The sequence below is a fragment of the Amblyraja radiata genome, chromosome 12 (assembly GCF_010909765.2).
Source record: "Amblyraja radiata isolate CabotCenter1 chromosome 12, sAmbRad1.1.pri, whole genome shotgun sequence".
Classification (NCBI taxonomy): domain Eukaryota; kingdom Metazoa; phylum Chordata; class Chondrichthyes; order Rajiformes; family Rajidae; genus Amblyraja; species Amblyraja radiata.
This window is the reverse complement of record NC_045967.1, coordinates 45,984,451-46,002,979: the sequence shown is the minus strand read 5'-3', so window position 1 is coordinate 46,002,979 and position 18,529 is coordinate 45,984,451. Positions and strand designations below refer to the sequence as shown.

Genomic DNA, 18,529 nt, shown 5'->3' with positions numbered 1-18,529 from the left:
CAGGAATCTTCCAATTCAGCCCATGTTCCCATAAAAAGGCTGCAGCTGCAGCTGCATCCGTGGGGATAGGAGAGAAGCGCCTTTGGTCTCCACATATTTGGGACAAATATCAGTTACGGCCATTTGTTGCTCATCTGTCTGAGACCCAAGGTTCATTGGCATGCCAAGAAGGACTGCGAAAGGGGTACTTTGTGTAAAAGGAGTTATTGAACACGCTTTGTACATTGCATCTGTGCTTTGTATGGCAAAACAACCACCACGTTAACTCTCAACACATTACATAAAATGGCCGGGGAAGCAAATTAAATAATTATTTTAAAGGGATTTGAATAAATGCTTAAGAATTCTGAATAAACAAATTGCAGTTATAATTTAAAAAATATTGAAAAGCTTTACATTTGAGAGGCAATAGAGCTAATGTTTCCTCACTAAGCCCGACAATTATTTTAATAACTTAAGCCATAGAACAAATTAAACAACTTGGTTAGCAATCTAAACCAAAATCCAAGATTTCCAAAGCCCTTGAAGTTCACTTGTTCTGGTAGCCAGTCACATTGAAGTGAGTAAAAATTGGGAGTAATGGGAAGACAACACAGGCAAATAGAATAAAAAGTTAACAAAATGTATCCATTGTTCACATTCACAACCTGTTTACCAAAGTCAATGCCTTTAGAAGCACACACAGGAGGGAAGAGTATGGGTTGCTTCTCAACATACCTTGCCTCATCAACATGACTTGGTGTTCATGACGTGCAGCTTCCAATTCCACTTCTAGTTTTTCGCGTGCTTCTTTCACATTTCTGTCCACTTGCTCTTGTTGTTGTTTCTCCATTTCAAGCAGAGCTTTCCATCTCATGGCATATTCATACTCAAATGACCCATGCTGGGCAAATCGTGGTGGCTGCTCTCGTTCCCTTAAAAATTGTCAGGTATGAAAAATGTATAATTCAGTATGAGACAAGAAACAAAAGTTACCCAAATACAAACATATCAACATAGATTATCAGGTTCCAAATGCAGAATAATTAGCAAAGTAACTGAAATGCTCAAATTCATGTAGAGTAAAGAAAAATTAGATTGATTCAGACTGATCTTGACATTTAAGGCACTTTCATCCATTTTTTTTTTGAAGAGGCCAACAGTCCATAAACACAAGGCTATCCCTCCCAATCTATTACCAACTAATGGGAAGAAAATAATGGCCCACACAAGCAGACATGCAAGTTCATCTTCCTGTTTATTCACAATGAATCCTTTGGAATGGATTATAAGAGGCTACCACACATTGCATAACGTATTCAGCCAAGTGTTATCTCAGTCGCTGTAAAATTGACACAGATGAGGTTTTGCAAAGAGTACTTTCCACGCCTCTAAATTCTGACGCTATGGTGTCAGCTCATGACTATTCAAATGAATTTGTATAACATAATCCATGGGGAAACAAGCACAACATCATTTGGTAAGTCACACTTTTAACTGGTGGATTGGAGCATGCAGAATTCCCAAAAGTTCATACAAGGAAGAAATGTGCTATACTTTTTTTACATCCCAAATCACTCAACTATGTACAATTTATTATACACATCTGTATTTTATTGACTGCTTGGTAAAAGCAGGTCCAAAGCAAGAGACCTTCTAATTTAAAATACACAGAAATTTTAAATCAGGGATCAATAGACAATACACAATGGCTGAATCAATTTACTTTTAGTACTTACTTGTGATAATGTTGGTTTTTCTGAACAAGTTTCTCTTGAAGGCCATCTTCATCATCACACTGGTCAAACGGTTCCACAGTCACAGGTCTTGGAAACCTACAGAGAAAATCGTTTAGGTTAGAAATGCTAGTTTTAATGTAAATAATAAACAATAAACTGAGAAATGTAATACTATTGAACCAATTTCTGCATCTTTGGAGAAAAAGGGACAAGTGATGTTTCGGGTTGTGACCCTTCTTCAGATTACGGCTTTTTTTTTAAATTAAAAAAAAAAAAAAAATCAGACCACCGTTGATCTTCGGAAGTCTGACTGCACACTGCCCTAAAGAAATGCAAAATATCAAATGGGAAGCCTACAGGATGTGCATTTTGCACTTCCAGATCTTTGGGTGACAAGATTGAAAAAAAAATGAAAGAACAGAGGAAGTTAAAAATCATCCTGTGACATTGCTGAAAAACAGAATCTAACATATTCACGCCATTTTCCTTGGACAAATCCAACTGGAAAGCTCATCACTTTGCAAGGATAACTTTACAAGTACCAATTAATTAGCTAAGGGAATCGCATTATTAAATTATATAGACACCACCTCTCCAAAATGAACGTTTTTTTTGGCATTGGAAAACAATTACAAAAATCAGCAGATTCTCACAAACAAATCCTAAGAATAGAACTTTTGGAGGAAGCATATTTTGGCAAAAGAAGAGATAAACATGAATATTATAAGTAAAATTGACAGTTGCCCCTTGCCCAACTACCCGATAATTCAAACTGGAAAATAAGCTCTCCACCCTCAAGTACAGCAGCTTAATTTGTATGGAGGATTACAGTAAATAACAGGACCTATTAACGAAATGCCTCCGACAACTGGCAAAGGTCCTGGCATTGAAGTTCTTAAAATGTATCTGACACCCGTGTCAGATACATCAGACATACCTGTTTCAGACACAGAAGGCCATTGTGTATTGTCTACTGATCCCCAATTTAAAATTTCTGTGACTGGTGGTGTGCCTCAGGGTTCGGTGCTGGGCCCGTTACTGCTTGTCATCAACATCAATGATTTGGATGAGAACATACATGGCAAGATTAGTAAGTTTGCTGATGATACAAAAGTGGGTGGTTTTGCAGATAGTGAAGATGGTTGTGAAAGATTGCAGCAGGATCTTGATCGATTGGCCAGGAGGGCTGAGGAATGGTTGATGGAATTTAATACAGAGAAATGTGAGGTGTTGCATTTTGGGACTTCTAACAAGGGCAGGACCAACACAGTGAATGGTAGGACTCTGGGGGGAGTGCAGGTGTATGGTTCCTTGAAGGTTGAGTCGCAGGTAGATAAGATGGTCAAAAAGGCTTTTGGCACATTGGCCTTCATCTGTCAAAGTATTGAGTATAGAATTTGGGAGGTCATGTTGCAGTTGTATAAGACGTTTGTGAAACTGAATTTGGAGTATTGTGTCCAGTTCTGGGCACCATGTTATAGGAAAGATAAGCTTGAAAGGGTTCAGAGAAGCTAGAAAGGATTCAGAAAAGATTTATGAGGTTGCCAGGACTAGAGGGTCAGAGCTATATGGAGAGGCTGAGTAGGCTGGGTCTCCATTCTTTGGAGTGTAGGAGGATGAGGGGTGATCTTATTGAGGTGTATCAAAATCATGAGGAATAGATCGGGTAGATGCACAGAATCTCTTGACCAGAGAAGGGGAATCGAGGACCAGCGGACGTAGGTTCAAGGTGAAGAGGGAAAAATGTAATAGGAATCTGTGGGGTACTTTTTCCCACACAAAGGGTGGTGGGTGTATGGAACAAGCTGCCAGGAGGTAGGCTGGGACTATCGCAACGTTTAAGAAACAGTTGGACAGGTACATGGATATAACAAGTTTGGAGGGATATGAACCAAGAGCAGGCAGGTGGGACGAGTGTAGCTGGGACATGTTGGTCGGTGTGGGCAAGTTGGGCAGAAGGGCCTGTTTCTACACTGTATCACTCTATGACTCTATGCCACTGGCATTTAAAAACTCAAAATTAGGCCATCATAAAATATTAAATTTAAACAAATGAGCATTAACACCTTCTCTTCCTCACATCTTTTTCCAACAAGATCCATTGATATCAATGGAATCCAAGCAAGTCTAGATAGTGTTCCATGTACGAAAAGAACTTCAGCAAAGGATCAAACAAACAAATCTGTCAGCAATTCCTGGAAATCCATGTTTCACAGCATATAAACAAAGCCAGTGTTATTAGTCCATTTTGCTAGCCATGAAAAGAAAATGCATCTCTTTTCAGTTACCACGACAAATCATGGAGGATATGGAGCACACACGAAAAATCTATTATCATGAAAACAAAACTTGTTTGGAAATATCTAGTTTAGAACACCCATTGATAAAACCAAGGCAATCTATCCTAACAGGGGTTCTCTCGCCTTTATACCGTATGGCCAGTTATCCAGTCGGATAGTCGACGACTAAACCGTCTCCCCCACCTGGTTTCCCAGGTGAGGAGGGAGCTGTGGACCCCCAGCAGGACCAAAAACAAGCCCCGTCAAAGGGCGGAAGAGCTTCTAGCGAGCCAACGGCCATCCACACTTCAGTAGAAGTTGTGATCAGTGTCGTACATAGCATTGTAAGGAATGATGATAAAGCACACACCAAAATCCTATACTACCAGTGGCGGAAGTCCGCAGGAAATGGACAGAGATGTGTGGTGCGTCCATCACCGTACCCGTTGAAAACCAGCACCACTGTATCGCTAATGTTTTCAACTATAATGAATGAATAACAAGTGTTTTACTCTGTGGTAGTAAAACACACACATTCTCAATTCTTGAGTAGATTTTTTCTAAGTTCAAAGTCTGTAGAGGTGACCTCTGTAAGTAGCCATGTAGGTAAATGCAAACTTTCTGAAGGTCCTCAATCAAAACTGTTTTATTACAAATACCTTTATTAATCCAGTAATCCACTGGGTGGCGCTGTCAGCGATGGCAGCCTCGCCAACGGTCTGTCTGTCTTGTCTTTTTGTTATTTTTAGTGTGTTTTAAAAAGTCTGTGTTAGTGTTCTCTGGTTTGTTTTATGTGGGGGGTGGGGGAGGAGGGCGGGGAAAACATTTTTTCAATCGTAGTGGCTGCCTCGCCAGCAGCTCGTCAGTCCTTTAGCCTTTTTTGTTAGGGGGAGAATAGTGGGAAACCGTTTTTCAGTCACTTACATGGACGGAGATGCTTCTTTTCTCCTTGTCGCATCTTCGACCCCCCCCACTCGCAACCTACCAACTGGATTGGCGGCCTTTCCTACCGGAGACGGCCCAGAGCTTCAGCGGGGGGGGGGGGGGGGGGGGGGGGGGGGCGCAGCGCTGAATTACCATAGCGGAGCCTGGGATCCTGTCGAGGATCGCCAATGTTGGACCTCTGGAGTGTTCCTGTTGACTTTAACACCGTGGAGCCGTGGTCTGTGGAGCTTCTAGCCGTGGGCGCGACGCTGATTTTAACATCGCGGAGTCCTGGGATCTTTTGCCGAGCATCACCAGTGTGAAGCTCCGTCGGCTCGGCCTGTGGACTTCGGTAGCCGCAGTTTCCGGTAAGAAGCGGCTGATTCGGAAACTCCCAAGACACTGAGTGTGTTCTGATCCATCCAGACGCCGCCGTTTCGATCATCCCGGCGAGAGGGCCTGTACATCAGGCCGTCCGTAGCAGCAACTGCAGGGGGTTCAAAGGCCCCGGCCAATAAAGAGTGACTTTATTGCCTTCCATCACAGTGAGGAACATTGATTCCGCTGTGGTGAATGTTTATGTTAAATTCAATTGTGTATTGTTTTCTTTTTATTTGTAAGGCTGTATTGCAACTCAAATTTCACTGTACCAATTGGTGCATGTGACAATAAATGTGAACTTGAACTTACCTTGTCGGAGTTGTGATTGTTTTCCGGATCTTATCTCCGGTCACTATGCAGCCTAAGATCATGGAGCTGGCGGCCTAACTTGAGACTGACTTTGAGCCCCACCGCAGGGCCATGGACATACCATCGGAGCCTGCGATCCCTTGTCTGCCTCACACAGCCTAGGTACTTTATATGTCTACAAACTGACAACCAACAATAGTTATTGACAAACTCTTAAGACAGTCAAACTGAGGTAAATTAATCAACGACACCTGATCTGCTATCAATGGTTTCTGGTAGAATTAAAATAACCTAATCTACCTCACTATCATTTGCTTTGCAGCTGATTTTAAATAGGTCACTCCACTGCAAGATCGGGAAATAATTTTTCTCCCCGTTACTGACAAACATACAAACCAGTTTACAACTGAGTAACTGGGCATTATCCATTTTATAACAATCCATATCACTTGATCGTTTGAACATTTGCACATTAAAACATGGACCTGGAAAACCAAAATTACTAAAGTTAAATATAGAATGCAATTCCTGCTTGAAACTCAACCCCACCTCAACAGAACAAAACACTTGATGTTCAATACTTACGCTGTCAGCAAAAATGCACCATCCGTGCATCTGTCCAGAGCTTTGCGTGCAGCAGGTTTTGCCGCAAACTCTACAATGCCCTTTCCAGTTGGTTTTCCACGGTCATCTACGATCACCACTGCTCTTTCCACTGGTCCAAAGATAGAAAATGCTTCATCCAATAACTCATTTGATACAAACTGAGGAAGATTCTTGACTGTGAGAGCAGCACCATGTGTTGCAAATCGAATCCTTATCTGCCTCCCTCTCAGTGTAGTATCATCAAGTTCTGCTTTCGCAATTTCTGCCAAGGTTCTGGTTTCCTGCAATCAAAATAAGCAGGAATTAATTTTCAGTCTTCAATGAAATAAACATAATTCTGGACATTTCGGGTAGAAAAATGCTGGAAACTTAAGTTGAAAAGGAATGGGGAGATAAAAAAAGCTTGTTGACACCTGGCCCAATATCTACCTGTTCAGGTAAAATTAGAAGCCCTTTACCCTTGATCATGAAGTCACCCAGCTCTTCGATCTTGCACAAAGTTCCTCCCACATAGATCAATATGGGAAACAGGAAAAAATATAAATCCTCAAATATTTGAAGGGAGGAAATTAACCACGGTAGAAAAGATCTTTAGCAATTTTAGATCTGCACCCAAGATAAATATCTCTTTGTGTAAGTTTTAAGAGAGAATTTCAAAAATAGTTAGCAAAGTGAGCAATGGCCCTATCAAAATGGAGTCTAAGAAATGAAGGGAAAACGAGATTGAGGCAGAAGAATCAAACAAGTATTGTCGATCTTCACTATAGAAAATACAAGCAATATCCCAAAAAAAATGTAAATAGGGAATTGCACACAAGAGATGAACTCAGTAACATTACAATCATTGGGAAGTGCTACTGAGCAGGTTGTGGGAGCTTTAGGCCAACAGGGCGTCAAGAACTGCATCCTAAAACCTTTTATAAGTGGCAAGTGAGAAAGTTCAAGCATACCAAATTGAGACAGGATTCTATCAGTGTGGAAAAGAGTAAATGGATCTTATTTAGTCAGAAAGGAGAAATAAAGAAGCTATCCAGAACACATTGACTAGGTTTCACACAAGTTAATAAGCTTGTAAGAATTTCATTGTTCCATTTTCACCCTGATGGAGGGTATACAAATGTTAGCCCCATCTCTTCCAGTAGATGCAGTCTGACCCCCTGAATATTTTGCTTAAGAAAGAACTGTAGATGCTGGAAAAATCGAAGAACAAAAATGTTGGAGTAACTCAGCGGATAAGAAATAGCCAGCTGTATGAACACAGACTTCTCCAATTTCAGTTAGTCCTTGCTTTCTCCCTCCTTCCCCTCCCCAGCTCTCCCACAGCCTACTGTCTCCACCTCTTCCTTTCTTCTTCCCACCCCCCACCCCCACATCAATCAGAAGAATGGTCTTGACCCTAAACGTCACTTATTCCTTCGCTCCATAGATACTGCCTCACCCGCTGAGTTTCTCCAGCATTTTTGTGTATCCTGAATATTTTGAGCATTTTTGGTTTTAATTTTAAATTTATAACTCTCGTTTTATTCCATTTTCACTCCTAATCTTACAGTTTGCATAGAGAATTTAAGTTCCTCAAAAGATCTATACAGGCGACTGTGATGCAGCTGTATGGGCAATGGAAATTCGCTAATGCAGAAATCACAAATCATTTCCTAAAAATATATGAAACTGAATAAAATGTATTCCATCAGAATTTATCAGAGCCACATATGACGTCCTTCCCTCTCCCACAAACCTAAACTTTGGCTGGGAGAGGATCCAGCCTGGCCCGTGTGCAGTTCCAGCAAACCTCAAGCACATCCTGGTCGGTTGTAAGACCAGCCTAACACAAGGCAGATACACCTGACTACACAACCAGGTGCTGAGGTGCTTGGCTGCAGAACTCGAATGCAAGAGTTACCACCAACGCCATGCCTATCAATGCCCAGATAACATTCCCGCAGATACCATCCTTCATCCGGGAAGGAGAGAAACGGAGGACTAACCCCTCGCCTCTCAACTCATGCCCACTGAACGCAGCCAGGGACTGGGAAATGCGTGTTGACCTAGGCCAGAGGCCTTCGTTCCCAGTTGAAATCGCAGTTACCAACCTGCGACCAGACCTCGTTCTCTGGTCCAACTCCTGTCGGCGTGTTTTCATCATTGAGCTGACGGTGCCATGGGAGGAGGCGGTGGACGAGGCTTATGAAAGGAAAAAGCTTCTATATTCAAACCTTGCAGCAGAGGCAGAGAGAGGTTGGTGGGTAAGGGCGTGTCCAGTGGAATTGGGGTGCTGGGGCTTTGTAGCCAGTTCCACCGCAAGGCTCCTGAGGGAAATAGGAGTCAAAGGGCAGGCACAAAGGAGGGCAATAAAAGAACTTGCCAATGCCGCCGAACGGAGCAGTCACTGGCTGTGGCTGAAGAGGAAAGATGCTGTATGGGCTGCCACGTGACCATCTACAGGCTAACAATAAGACACACACCCAGGTCTGATCAACCTGCGGTGGGCATTGGGCCTGCCTCGACTGAGGGCGTCTTGTGATAAAAGGCCGAAACATCCAATGACGTTGAGGTACACAACTGAAGATGTGTCTGATTGTTAGCAAATTCATACCTAAGAATATCAATTGTAGTGAAATCTTAGGGATTGTAACACCCAGTCCTACTAATCAATATATCGAATAAGTAGTAACAGAATAAGCTAGTAACATAATTTTTTTTTTTCAATTTGCTTTTATGGACACACATAGATAACATGGCTTTATGTAATGCAAAATTGTGGTGTGCACCACTTCCTAGGAACACAACCAATCCGTAATGTAGGGGGAAGGGCAGAGCCTACAGAGCAGGAATGGGGGTAGCAGGTCATTGAAAACTAACAAACACACTCTAATCAGTAATCACCATCAAGAACCACTTGTCGAAAATGTGCAACAAAACCAGTGTTTTGACATGATTGGGCCAAATCTGTAAAACTGTACATAAATGTACACACCCTAGTTTTGGGAATTTAAGACCAATGTTTGCGTAATTGATGAAGACCTTTATTTATTTTTTTTAAGAAATGTTAGACTCAATGCACTTCTTGACAATCATAGTATGCCTGTAGAACCATGAATGGCCACAAAATGAGCTAATAAAAATAAATTGGTCACACACTGATTACAAAAAAGTTACAATTTACATATAGAGAAGAACACACGTCATTCCCACAAGATACATTCACATCAGGATAATTGGTCTACATAAAGATTGATTTATCTTACTCTCAAAGACCAAAGAGTTACTTTAAAATAAAGACAGTGCACAGGAGTAACTTAGGTCAGGTTGCATCACTGGAGAACATGGATGGATGACATTTTGGGTTCGGACCCTTCTTCAGACCCGAACTGTCACCTATCCCACATTCCCCAGAGAGGTTGCCTGACCGACTGCACATTGTCTTTATTTGTAAACTAGCATTTGCAGCTCCTTGTATCTACATCTCCATCAGCTCCTTGTATCTAAATCTCCATCTGCTCCTTGTATCTACATCTCCATCTGCTCCTTGTATCTACATCTCCATTACTTGCCTGGCTTTGTCCCACCCCAACTTCTGTTCCCGCTTTCTCCGCACGCCAACCTGAATATGGGTTCTAACACAAAATTTCACCTATTTTGTTCAGTTTTCTTTTATTGTCATGTGTACAAAGGTTCAGGGAAAAGCTTTCATTGCGTGCTAATCAGGCCATGTTCTCCAGAGATGCTGCCTATTTGTGAACTATTATCTGCAGTTCCTTGTGTCTGTTAATCAGTTGTCAATGGTTTTTCAGCAATTTTGTGGGCAAGATTATTCCTGTCTTCTCACCACACTGAGAGGGATGACATTTATGTGTGGTAGGTCCTGTTTTAGTCCTCATTGTGATAGAGCCTCTTTAATGTAGTAGATTTATCTGTAACAATCACAAGCAGCTGACCTCAAACTGAAAAATCCAAGCCAAGATGTTCATGTGTTGAAGCAACTCTAATGAATGCACAAAAGAAATGCCAAGTGTGTTCTCCACCATGCCCTCTCATGCAGCTATAGCTGTTGCTCCACATCCCTTTTGTTGATGTTAAAACAATGGTTGATATGAAAACATTGTTAATTATTATATTGAGATTCACAAAGTCATTGAGGTGTCAGTTTATCTGTTAGATTTGCCTTAAAACTAATATGGATTGGGTGAGCGGTTTATGAGGAAAGTTGGACAGGCTAGTCTGGTGTCCCCTAAACGAGTGTGAAGGGACTTGATTTGAGTGACTTGGTTGAATCTGATGGGGGGGGGGGGGGTTGTTCTCGACTCGAAACGTCACCTATCCCGTTACTCCATAGATGAATTATTCCAGGTTTTTGTGTCTATCATTTAAGCATGTACATAACAGGTGTCATTTATTTACTTGCCTCTGTACTCTACAATTTAAGATTTGTAATTTAAATTTTTTTTAAATCACATGTGGTTAAAGTGCACATTGTCAGATTTTATTATAGACGATTTTTATAAAAATTGTAGTGTATACTAATCCCATTTCAGTGCATTTGATCAATTTTCTGCCCAAACCTTCCTATCCAAGTATCTGTCCAAATAACTGTTTAAGGACAACCTCCTACATTCCAGCAAGAATGAACTCATCCTTTACACTCCTACTACAGCCCTCTATTTCACCAACATCCTGGTTCAGCACTGCTGCACTCTAGCTATTGCAATGACACCCTTCCTGTAGTGTGTTGAACAGAAATGTATATAATACTCCAAGCATCTTCGATCTAATGTTTTGTATACCTGCAACATGGCTTCCCAACCCTTAATTCCAATAGTTCGGGAAAGGAAGGCAAGCACCCAAATACTGCCTCCATTATCCCATCCACATGTCATTACTTTCAGGCAGTTCCATGTTTCTCCAGTGAAGTACTTGAACAGCTTTTTAATAAAGAGAAGTAATGGTGCCCACATTTGAAAGTGGGTTATTTAATAAGAGGAACAAAATATAAATAAGAGATGCAATGATCACACTCTGTAGCCAATAGGTGCAGGAGTAGGCCATTCGGCCCTTGGAGCCAGTACCGCCATTCAATGTGATCATGGCCGATCATCCCCAATCAGTACCCCGTTCCTGCCTTCCCTTAACTCTGCTATCTTTTAGAGCCCTATCTAGCTCCCTCTTGAAAGTATCCAGAGAACCGGCCTCCACCGCCCTCTGAAGCAAAGAATTCCACAGACTCACTTATTTGTGTGAAAAAGTGTTTCCTCGTCTCCGTTCCAAATGGCTTACCCCTTATTCTTAAACTGTGACCCCAACATCAAGAACATGTTTCTTATCTCTAGCGTGTCCAAACCCTTAATAATCTTATATGTTTCAATCTCATCCCGAGATTGATCCCCTCTCATCCTTCTAAACTCCAGAGAATACAAGCCCAGCCGCTCCATTCTCTCAGCATACGACAGTCCCGCCATCCCAGGAATTAACCTTGCATACCTACGCTGCACTCCCTCAATAGCAAGAATATCCTTCCTCAAATTAGGGGACCAAAGCTGCACACAATACTCCAGGTGTGGTCTCACTAGGGCCCGATACAACTGCAGATGGACCTCTTTGCTCCAATATTCAACTCCTCGTTATGAAGGCCAACATGCCATTCACTTTCTTCACTGCCTGCTGTACCTGCATGCTTATTTTCATTGACTGATGAACAAGGATCCCCAGATCCCGTTGTACTTCCCCTTTTACCCAACTTAACACCATTTAAATAATAATCTGCCTTCCTGTTTTTGCTACCAAAGTGGTAACCTCACATTTAACCACATTAAACTGCATCTGCCCACTCACCCAACCAGTCCAAGTCACCCTGCATTCTCATAGCATCTTCCTCACAGTTCACACTGCCACCCAGCTTAGTGTCATCTGCAAATTTGCTAATGTTACTTTGGAAGTTAGGTAACAAGGACCCACCAGATTTCACACGATACCAGTGATTTGTGAAAAGGAGAAAAAAAACAAAAGGCAATGGTCATCGAGAAACCCTTAAAAGAAAGAATGCTGATTTAAACAAAGAGCTTCTTCAAACTAGAAAACGGAGAATAGATATTAAGCATCATTCAAAAAGGTTAATGTGAGAAGTGTCTCGACCCGAAATGTCACCCATTCCTTCTCTCCAGAGATGCTGCCTGTCCCACTGTGCTACTCCAGCTTTTTGTGTCGGTCTTCACATATTTGATCAGATAGCGCTTAACGTGGAAGATTGTACAAAAATCAAAGGAGGGGTTATAAAGTTTCCCAAAATAGCAATGTCTGAATTTGGGGAACCTTTTAAATCAGCAAATGAGCTCCAAGAAAGTGTTACATATTCCGGTAGAGATTTACCTCGTGATTTCAAAAATCTCATCATCTGTAAATTTGATTAATCATTTCCCGAGTTTTTCACTAAAATTGTTCACAAATCTGACTTTTTTTTTTCTTCAAATCTAACCGCTGGCCAGCTGATGACGTCACAATGCCTTTGCTCGTGGCCCCGCCCCCCGGCACAGCGAGTGAAGTCACGCCCCTTTCCCTCCCGCTGCTAACCGCTCGTCCCCTGTACTCTCTCTCCCTGGCGCATCGAGTGACGTTACGCCCCTCCCCCACCCCCTCCCTCCCGCAGCTAACCGCTCCTATCCTGCTCCTCCCCTCGCTGCCAACCGCTCCGGATTTCCTAAGTTGGGCCCTGTACTCTCTCTCTCCCCGGGCTATCTCCGCTTTTCGCAGCCCACTCACTCCTCCCTCCCCACCTCCTCTCTCCCCTCTACTCTCTCTCCCTCCCTCTACCCCCCTCTCCTCTCTCCCCCCCTTCCCCTCTCATCAGTAGTATATAAAATGGTGTAATTTATAATAATACCTAGGAACGACTAGGACGGAGGAGTCAATATTGATTTCTGGAAGGGAAATTATGCTTCATTAAACTATTGTAATCCATTCAAATGGCCTTGTAGAAATGGTAAAGTGGAACCAGAGGATGTGATATATTTTGATTTTCAGAATGTTTTCAAAAAGTAAATTCCACGCAGATTGGCCAACAAGATTAGAATGCATGGAATTGAGGTAATATACTGACATGGATTGAAAAGTTTAAGAAAGAACTGCAGATGCCGAAAAAATCGAAGGTAGACAAAAAGCTGGAGAAACTCAGCGGGTGAGTCACAGTATGGTGAAGAAATGGGATGAAATTGGATTGAAAAATGATAGAATTGTTGATTCGCATTGTTCTTTCTGAACAAACCCACTCAACAATTCCTTCTCAAGTTGGCTGGCTGTAAATGGATTGGTACCACGGGGATCAATGCTCACGTCCTATTTATTCACAATACGCATCCGCAATGTGGATTTTTTTTTAAAAATGACATTCATTAATGTAGTGATAGTGAGTAGACCAAGAAAAGCTGTTCGTCAGAGCTATTGTGTGAAAATCAAAAATAAAATCATTGTTAACATGTAAGCAAAGTGAGCAACCAGAAGGAAAAGTTATGATGACCTTTATTACAGGTTTGAGAATAGGATTAAATTCTCCCCGCTGTAATTAAGAGCCTCAGCAAGACCACACCTGGAGTAGTGTACTATTCTGATATCCTTACATAAAAATGTTTATACTTGCCTTAAGGAAGATTCCTGGAATGGCCGGTTTGCAGGATGAGGAGATTGAACATTCTAAACCTGTGTTCTCTAATTAATAAAAATGAAAGGTGACCTCATTGAAAATTATGGGGCTTGACAGGGTGAATATTTCAAGTGAGGACCATTTAGCAGTAAAATACTACTACATTTTTCACTTAGGTTATGAATATTTTACCCTGGCAACCTATAGCAAGCAAGATAGCCCACTCGGCGGAAAATACGTAGTAGGGTCATGGGCAGATTCATGGGTAGTCTTCGGCCCCATTTCCGTAACCGCCTTCCGTCTCCGCCATAGCTGAGCAAGGATATTAGCAAAGATCCTTTAGCTGGTTACAGAAACATCCTCATAAAAATCAAAGATCTTTATTAAAAATCTTCTCCTCCTTTTCTCTCTGCCCCGTTAAAGATGGGGGGGGGGGGGGAGACGGTGGGCATGAGATCCGAAGCTGAGAACAGACGGCCCTTCGGTTTCTTCCCCCATCACAGTCGCTGCCCGACTCCCAAACTCCGGACCGGTCTGCTCTTCACTACTGCTCTGCGTCGCTGACTGTCAGACATTTATTCCTCTTTCTGCCAAAATGGCTGTGCTGGAACGGCTCTTTTGTTCGGCCCGCCCCAGTGCGGCAGCAGTTTGGTGGGGGTCGGGCTCGTACCCCAGTTCTTACCTTGGTATTGAGCATCAATTTCCCTCATCAGAGAAAATTTCCTCTGGAGATCGAAAGGCGGAGACCCAATTGAATCCATATAGTCCTCCACATTGTTCACAGCATGCAGCTGCTCCCTGTTCGCAGGTCTCAGCATCATGCAAGCTACATTTGTTATTTGTTGGGGCAGAAGGGGTGGGGAGCAGGCGGACTTTCCTTGGGCTACACTCGCTCGCTCACTGCAAGCTTCAGCCCCTCACTCTCGCTCACTCCGCCTTTCTCTTTTTGCAGAAAAAATAATCAACCAATTTTGAAAAGGCACAGAAAGAGGGAAACGTGGATTGGAACGGTCTCTCCTTTTATACTGCCATGTGGGCACACCCTCTTTGCCCTCAGTGCCCCCTCCACCCCTGCACAGTCCGATCCCAATCCCGGGGCTTTGAATCCAAAACATTAAAAAATAAATGTAACAAAATTATAATTTATTAACATATTAATCAATAAAAAATAACAGAATTATGAATCATGAATCTAACACTATCACACACACAAACTGTTCCCCCGCAGCGCTGATTACTGCGAGAGGGATTTACAAAGTCGGGTCAGGTTTACTGAAATGGCCGACGTTCCGCTCCGTACTACACGTCAGCCCATTGGTTTTAGCAGGAGTGCACTATCTTGCTTGCTATAGGATCTTTGATCTACGGCATCCAAGTCATTTAGAGTAGAAATACATTTTCTGAATTTTAGGGAATTGTGGAATTTCTCAGCATTGGTGAATTAATATCATGTACCTGACATTCAGTAAAATATCAGAGTGCAGAACAGTGTTATCGCTAGAGGAAAAAGTAGAAGGTCTGTAATGAGGTAGGTTGTAAGATCAAGTGCATGTTAGCTTGGCTCGCTTGGCGGCTGTGCCACAGCAGTGGAGTTGCTGCCTTACAGCGCCAGAGACCAGGTTCAATCTTGTCTACGGAGTTTGTACGTTCTCCTTGTGACCGTGTGGGTTTTCACCAGGTGCTCTGGTTTCTCCCACACTCCAAATGCATACAGGCTTTGTAGGTTAATTGGTAAATTGTCCTGTGTGTCGGAGAGTGCTTGTGCGTGGGATGATTGCGGGTCGGTGTGGACTCGGTGGGCCGTAGGACCCGTTTCCCCACTATATCTCTAAAGGTCTAAAGACCGTTCAGCTGCAGCGAAGAAGTTGTTCTTGAATCTGCCGGTACATGCTTTTGGGCCTTTATATCTTTTGCCCAATGGGAGTGGAGAAAGGGGAATTACAAGGGAAAAAATGGTCCTTGATTACATTGTTTAGTTCAGTGTTATTTGTCATATGTAGGTTAACAACGGGTCAACGGTACAATGAAATGTGTTTGACAAGACAACGGGTCACCTCAGCAATATTACAAGGATAAAATTAAGGTAAAATTTTGGCTACCAATTTCAAGATGGTGTGGGAAAATTCAACTCGGGCAGATCTGTAACAATCTTAGCTGAATGACAGAACAGATCCCAAGGGCTGCCTTTTGTAAAACAAGTCAGACAAAAATTAGAAATTGAAAGGTCACTCTCCCAACATTGAAAAAAAGACAATTACCACATCTGAAAATATCCCCATCCTGCCAACAGAACTGATCATATTGTTTGAACAAAAATCAACCACTGGAGGAACTCAACAAATTAAGCTGTATATGTGGAGGGAAATATGACCAATGACAATTCACGCATGGACCCTTCTTCTGGATGTTGCCTTATTCATACATCCAAATAATTTAATCAGCACTTTTTTTTTGATCAGTTACAAAATATTACAGTGTTGCCTGAAATGGGGTTTTTTTTAATGGATACTAACATTGCAAAATAGTCTTTAGCCCTTGGTCAAATCACCTCGCCCTGAGAATTTTAAAGCTGAAACCCACCAGTTCCCTTTACAAACACGAATTGTTGAAGTAACTCAGCAGGTCGGGCAGCATCTCTGCAGGGAATGGACAGACGATGATTTGGGACAGGACCCTTTTTCGGTGTAAAAATAAAGGAAAAAAAGTGTTGGAGTAACTCAGCAGGTCAGGCAGCAGTTGGATAGGCAATGTTTTTCAAGTCGGGACCCTTCTTCAGATACCAAACGTCACCTACCCATGTCGTCTAGAGATGCTGCCTGACAAGTTGAGTTAGTCCAGCACTTTGTGTCCTTTTTGGTAAAGTGGCATATGCAATTTCTCCCTTGTGTCTCCCTTCTTCAGTGTCCCCAGTTCCCTTTGCATGTGTAGGAAGAAACTGCAGATGCTGGTTTACACCGAAGATAGACACAAAATGCTAGATGTGTGCGTTTAGTTTGGTCCGAGTAATCAACCCACCCCTGCTTAACGAAGTCTTCTTATCCCAACCCCAGACCCTTTAGATAGAAACAAGTGGTGAATCTCTGGAACTCTCTGCCACAGAAGGTAGTTGAGGCCAGTTCATTGGCTATATTTAAGATGGAGTTAGATGTGGCCCTTGTGGCTAAAGGGATCAGGGGGTATGGAGAGAAGGCAGGTACAGGATACCGAGTTGGATGATCAGCCATGATCATATTGAATGGCGGTGCAGGCTCGAAGGGCCGAATGGCCTACTCCTGCACCTATTTTCTATGTTTCTATGTATAAGGTAGACAAAAGTGCTGGAGAAACTCAGGCCGAAACGTTGCCTATTTCCTTCGCTCCATCGATGCTGCCGCACTTTTGTCTACCTTCGCTTTTTCCAACATCTGCAGTTCCTTCTTGAACAAGATAGAAACAAAATGTTGGAGTAACTCAGCGCGACGGGCAGCATCGATGGAGAGAAGGAATGGGTGACCCTCCTTCTTTAGACTTTGCATGTCACGTTTCGAAATTAACTGGCGGAAAAGTGAATGTTAAAACACGCTAATTTTTTTTTTAAATTATACCAAAACGTGTAATGCCGTGAACGGTTTACACACTCCGGGAAAGAGGCTTCACATGCACGAAATGGTGGGTGGATGGGGGAGGGGCGGAGAACAAAGACCGAGGCGGCCGCACTCACCAGACGAATGAAGCCGAAGCCTTTATCCTTGTTGATGAATATCTCAGACGGCTCCCCATACTTCTCGAACATCTTTTTGAACTCGTCGTCGCTCACGTCGTTGGGCAGGTTGCCGACGAAGAGACGGCAGCGCTGGGTGTAGGTCTTCTCGCCGGGCTTGCGGAAATTGGTCATGTCGACGGTGATGCCGGGCCCGCTAGGGGCGGCGGCGGAGGCCCGGTCGCCATGTCGGGCCGAGGCCTGTTGCTGCTGGTGATGGTGGTTGTTGGCGGCGCCGCCCGGCCCCTGCTCCTGACGGTAATCCCTCTTCCGTGGGCTGTTGTTATCGGAGCGGTTGCGACCGCCGGATTTCTGAATGTGATCCTGCATGATTTCTGGAGTTGAGGAGGAGGGGGGGGGGAGAAGAAAAGGAGGGGAAAAAAAATCCAAGCCTGAAAATTTAACGGAAACAAAAAAAAAAATCCCGCCACCCGCGCGATTGATCTCGGCGTCGAATTTTCGATTTTATTTCAGATTGTAAATATTTTCGCGCACCCGGTGTGGACCCAAAAGGGTGTAGATTTTAGTTCAGGGGGTGCTTTTGGTTAAATTTGATTTTATTTACCTCAGATTTCAGGCCACTGCGCTTCTGACGAACGACCGAAAGCCGCGAAGAGCGCGCGCAGAGGACGCTGGGAAATATCGCTCGCCTCAACCTAACTTTGGAAACCGAACTTGCTGCTGGTCTCGCCCGTTCATTGGTCGGATGATGGGAGAGGGCGGCGGCGTCATAGAGGGCGGATTCAGCAGCTGGGATCCTATTGGTCAGGCCGCTGCCACTCAGCCAGCGGGCCGAGTGCCAGTGCCGCCTTCACTCAGTGCGGGCGGGCCCTTCCACACGTTAGAAACATAGAAACATAGAAAATAGGTGCAGGAGTAGGCCATTCGGCCCTTCGAGCCTGCACTGCCATTCAATATGATCATGGCTGATCATCCAACTCAGTAT

General features: G+C 43.2%; 1 protein-coding gene and 1 long non-coding RNA gene across 7 annotated transcripts in view; one reads left to right on the top strand and one right to left on the bottom strand.

The window, feature by feature from the left end:
- vsig4 (V-set and immunoglobulin domain containing 4) overlaps nt 1–18,274 on the bottom strand; it is a 115,623-nt gene extending 97,349 nt beyond the window's left edge. For 5 of the 6 annotated variants that reach the window (XM_033030693.1, XM_033030694.1, XM_033030698.1 and 2 more), the window contains exons 1-5: nt 18,149–18,274; nt 17,545–17,918; nt 6,197–6,498; nt 1,719–1,814; nt 718–914 (exon numbers count right to left, since the gene is read on the bottom strand). In XM_033030693.1, the coding sequence (XP_032886584.1) occupies nt 718–914; nt 1,719–1,814; nt 6,197–6,498; nt 17,545–17,913 (964 nt within the window). In that variant the 5' untranslated portion in view covers nt 17,914–17,918; nt 18,149–18,274. The remainder of the gene's footprint in view (nt 1–717; nt 915–1,718; nt 1,815–6,196; nt 6,499–17,544; nt 17,919–18,148) is intronic. The other variant, XM_033030699.1, reaches the window with a different exon arrangement.
- Nucleotides 409–4,797, top strand: LOC116979167. Its single transcript, XR_004413637.1, has 3 exons — nt 409–419; nt 2,857–2,859; nt 4,671–4,797. It is a non-coding gene; the product is annotated as an uncharacterized LOC116979167 (long non-coding RNA).
- Nucleotides 18,275–18,529: the final 255 nt, after the last annotated feature.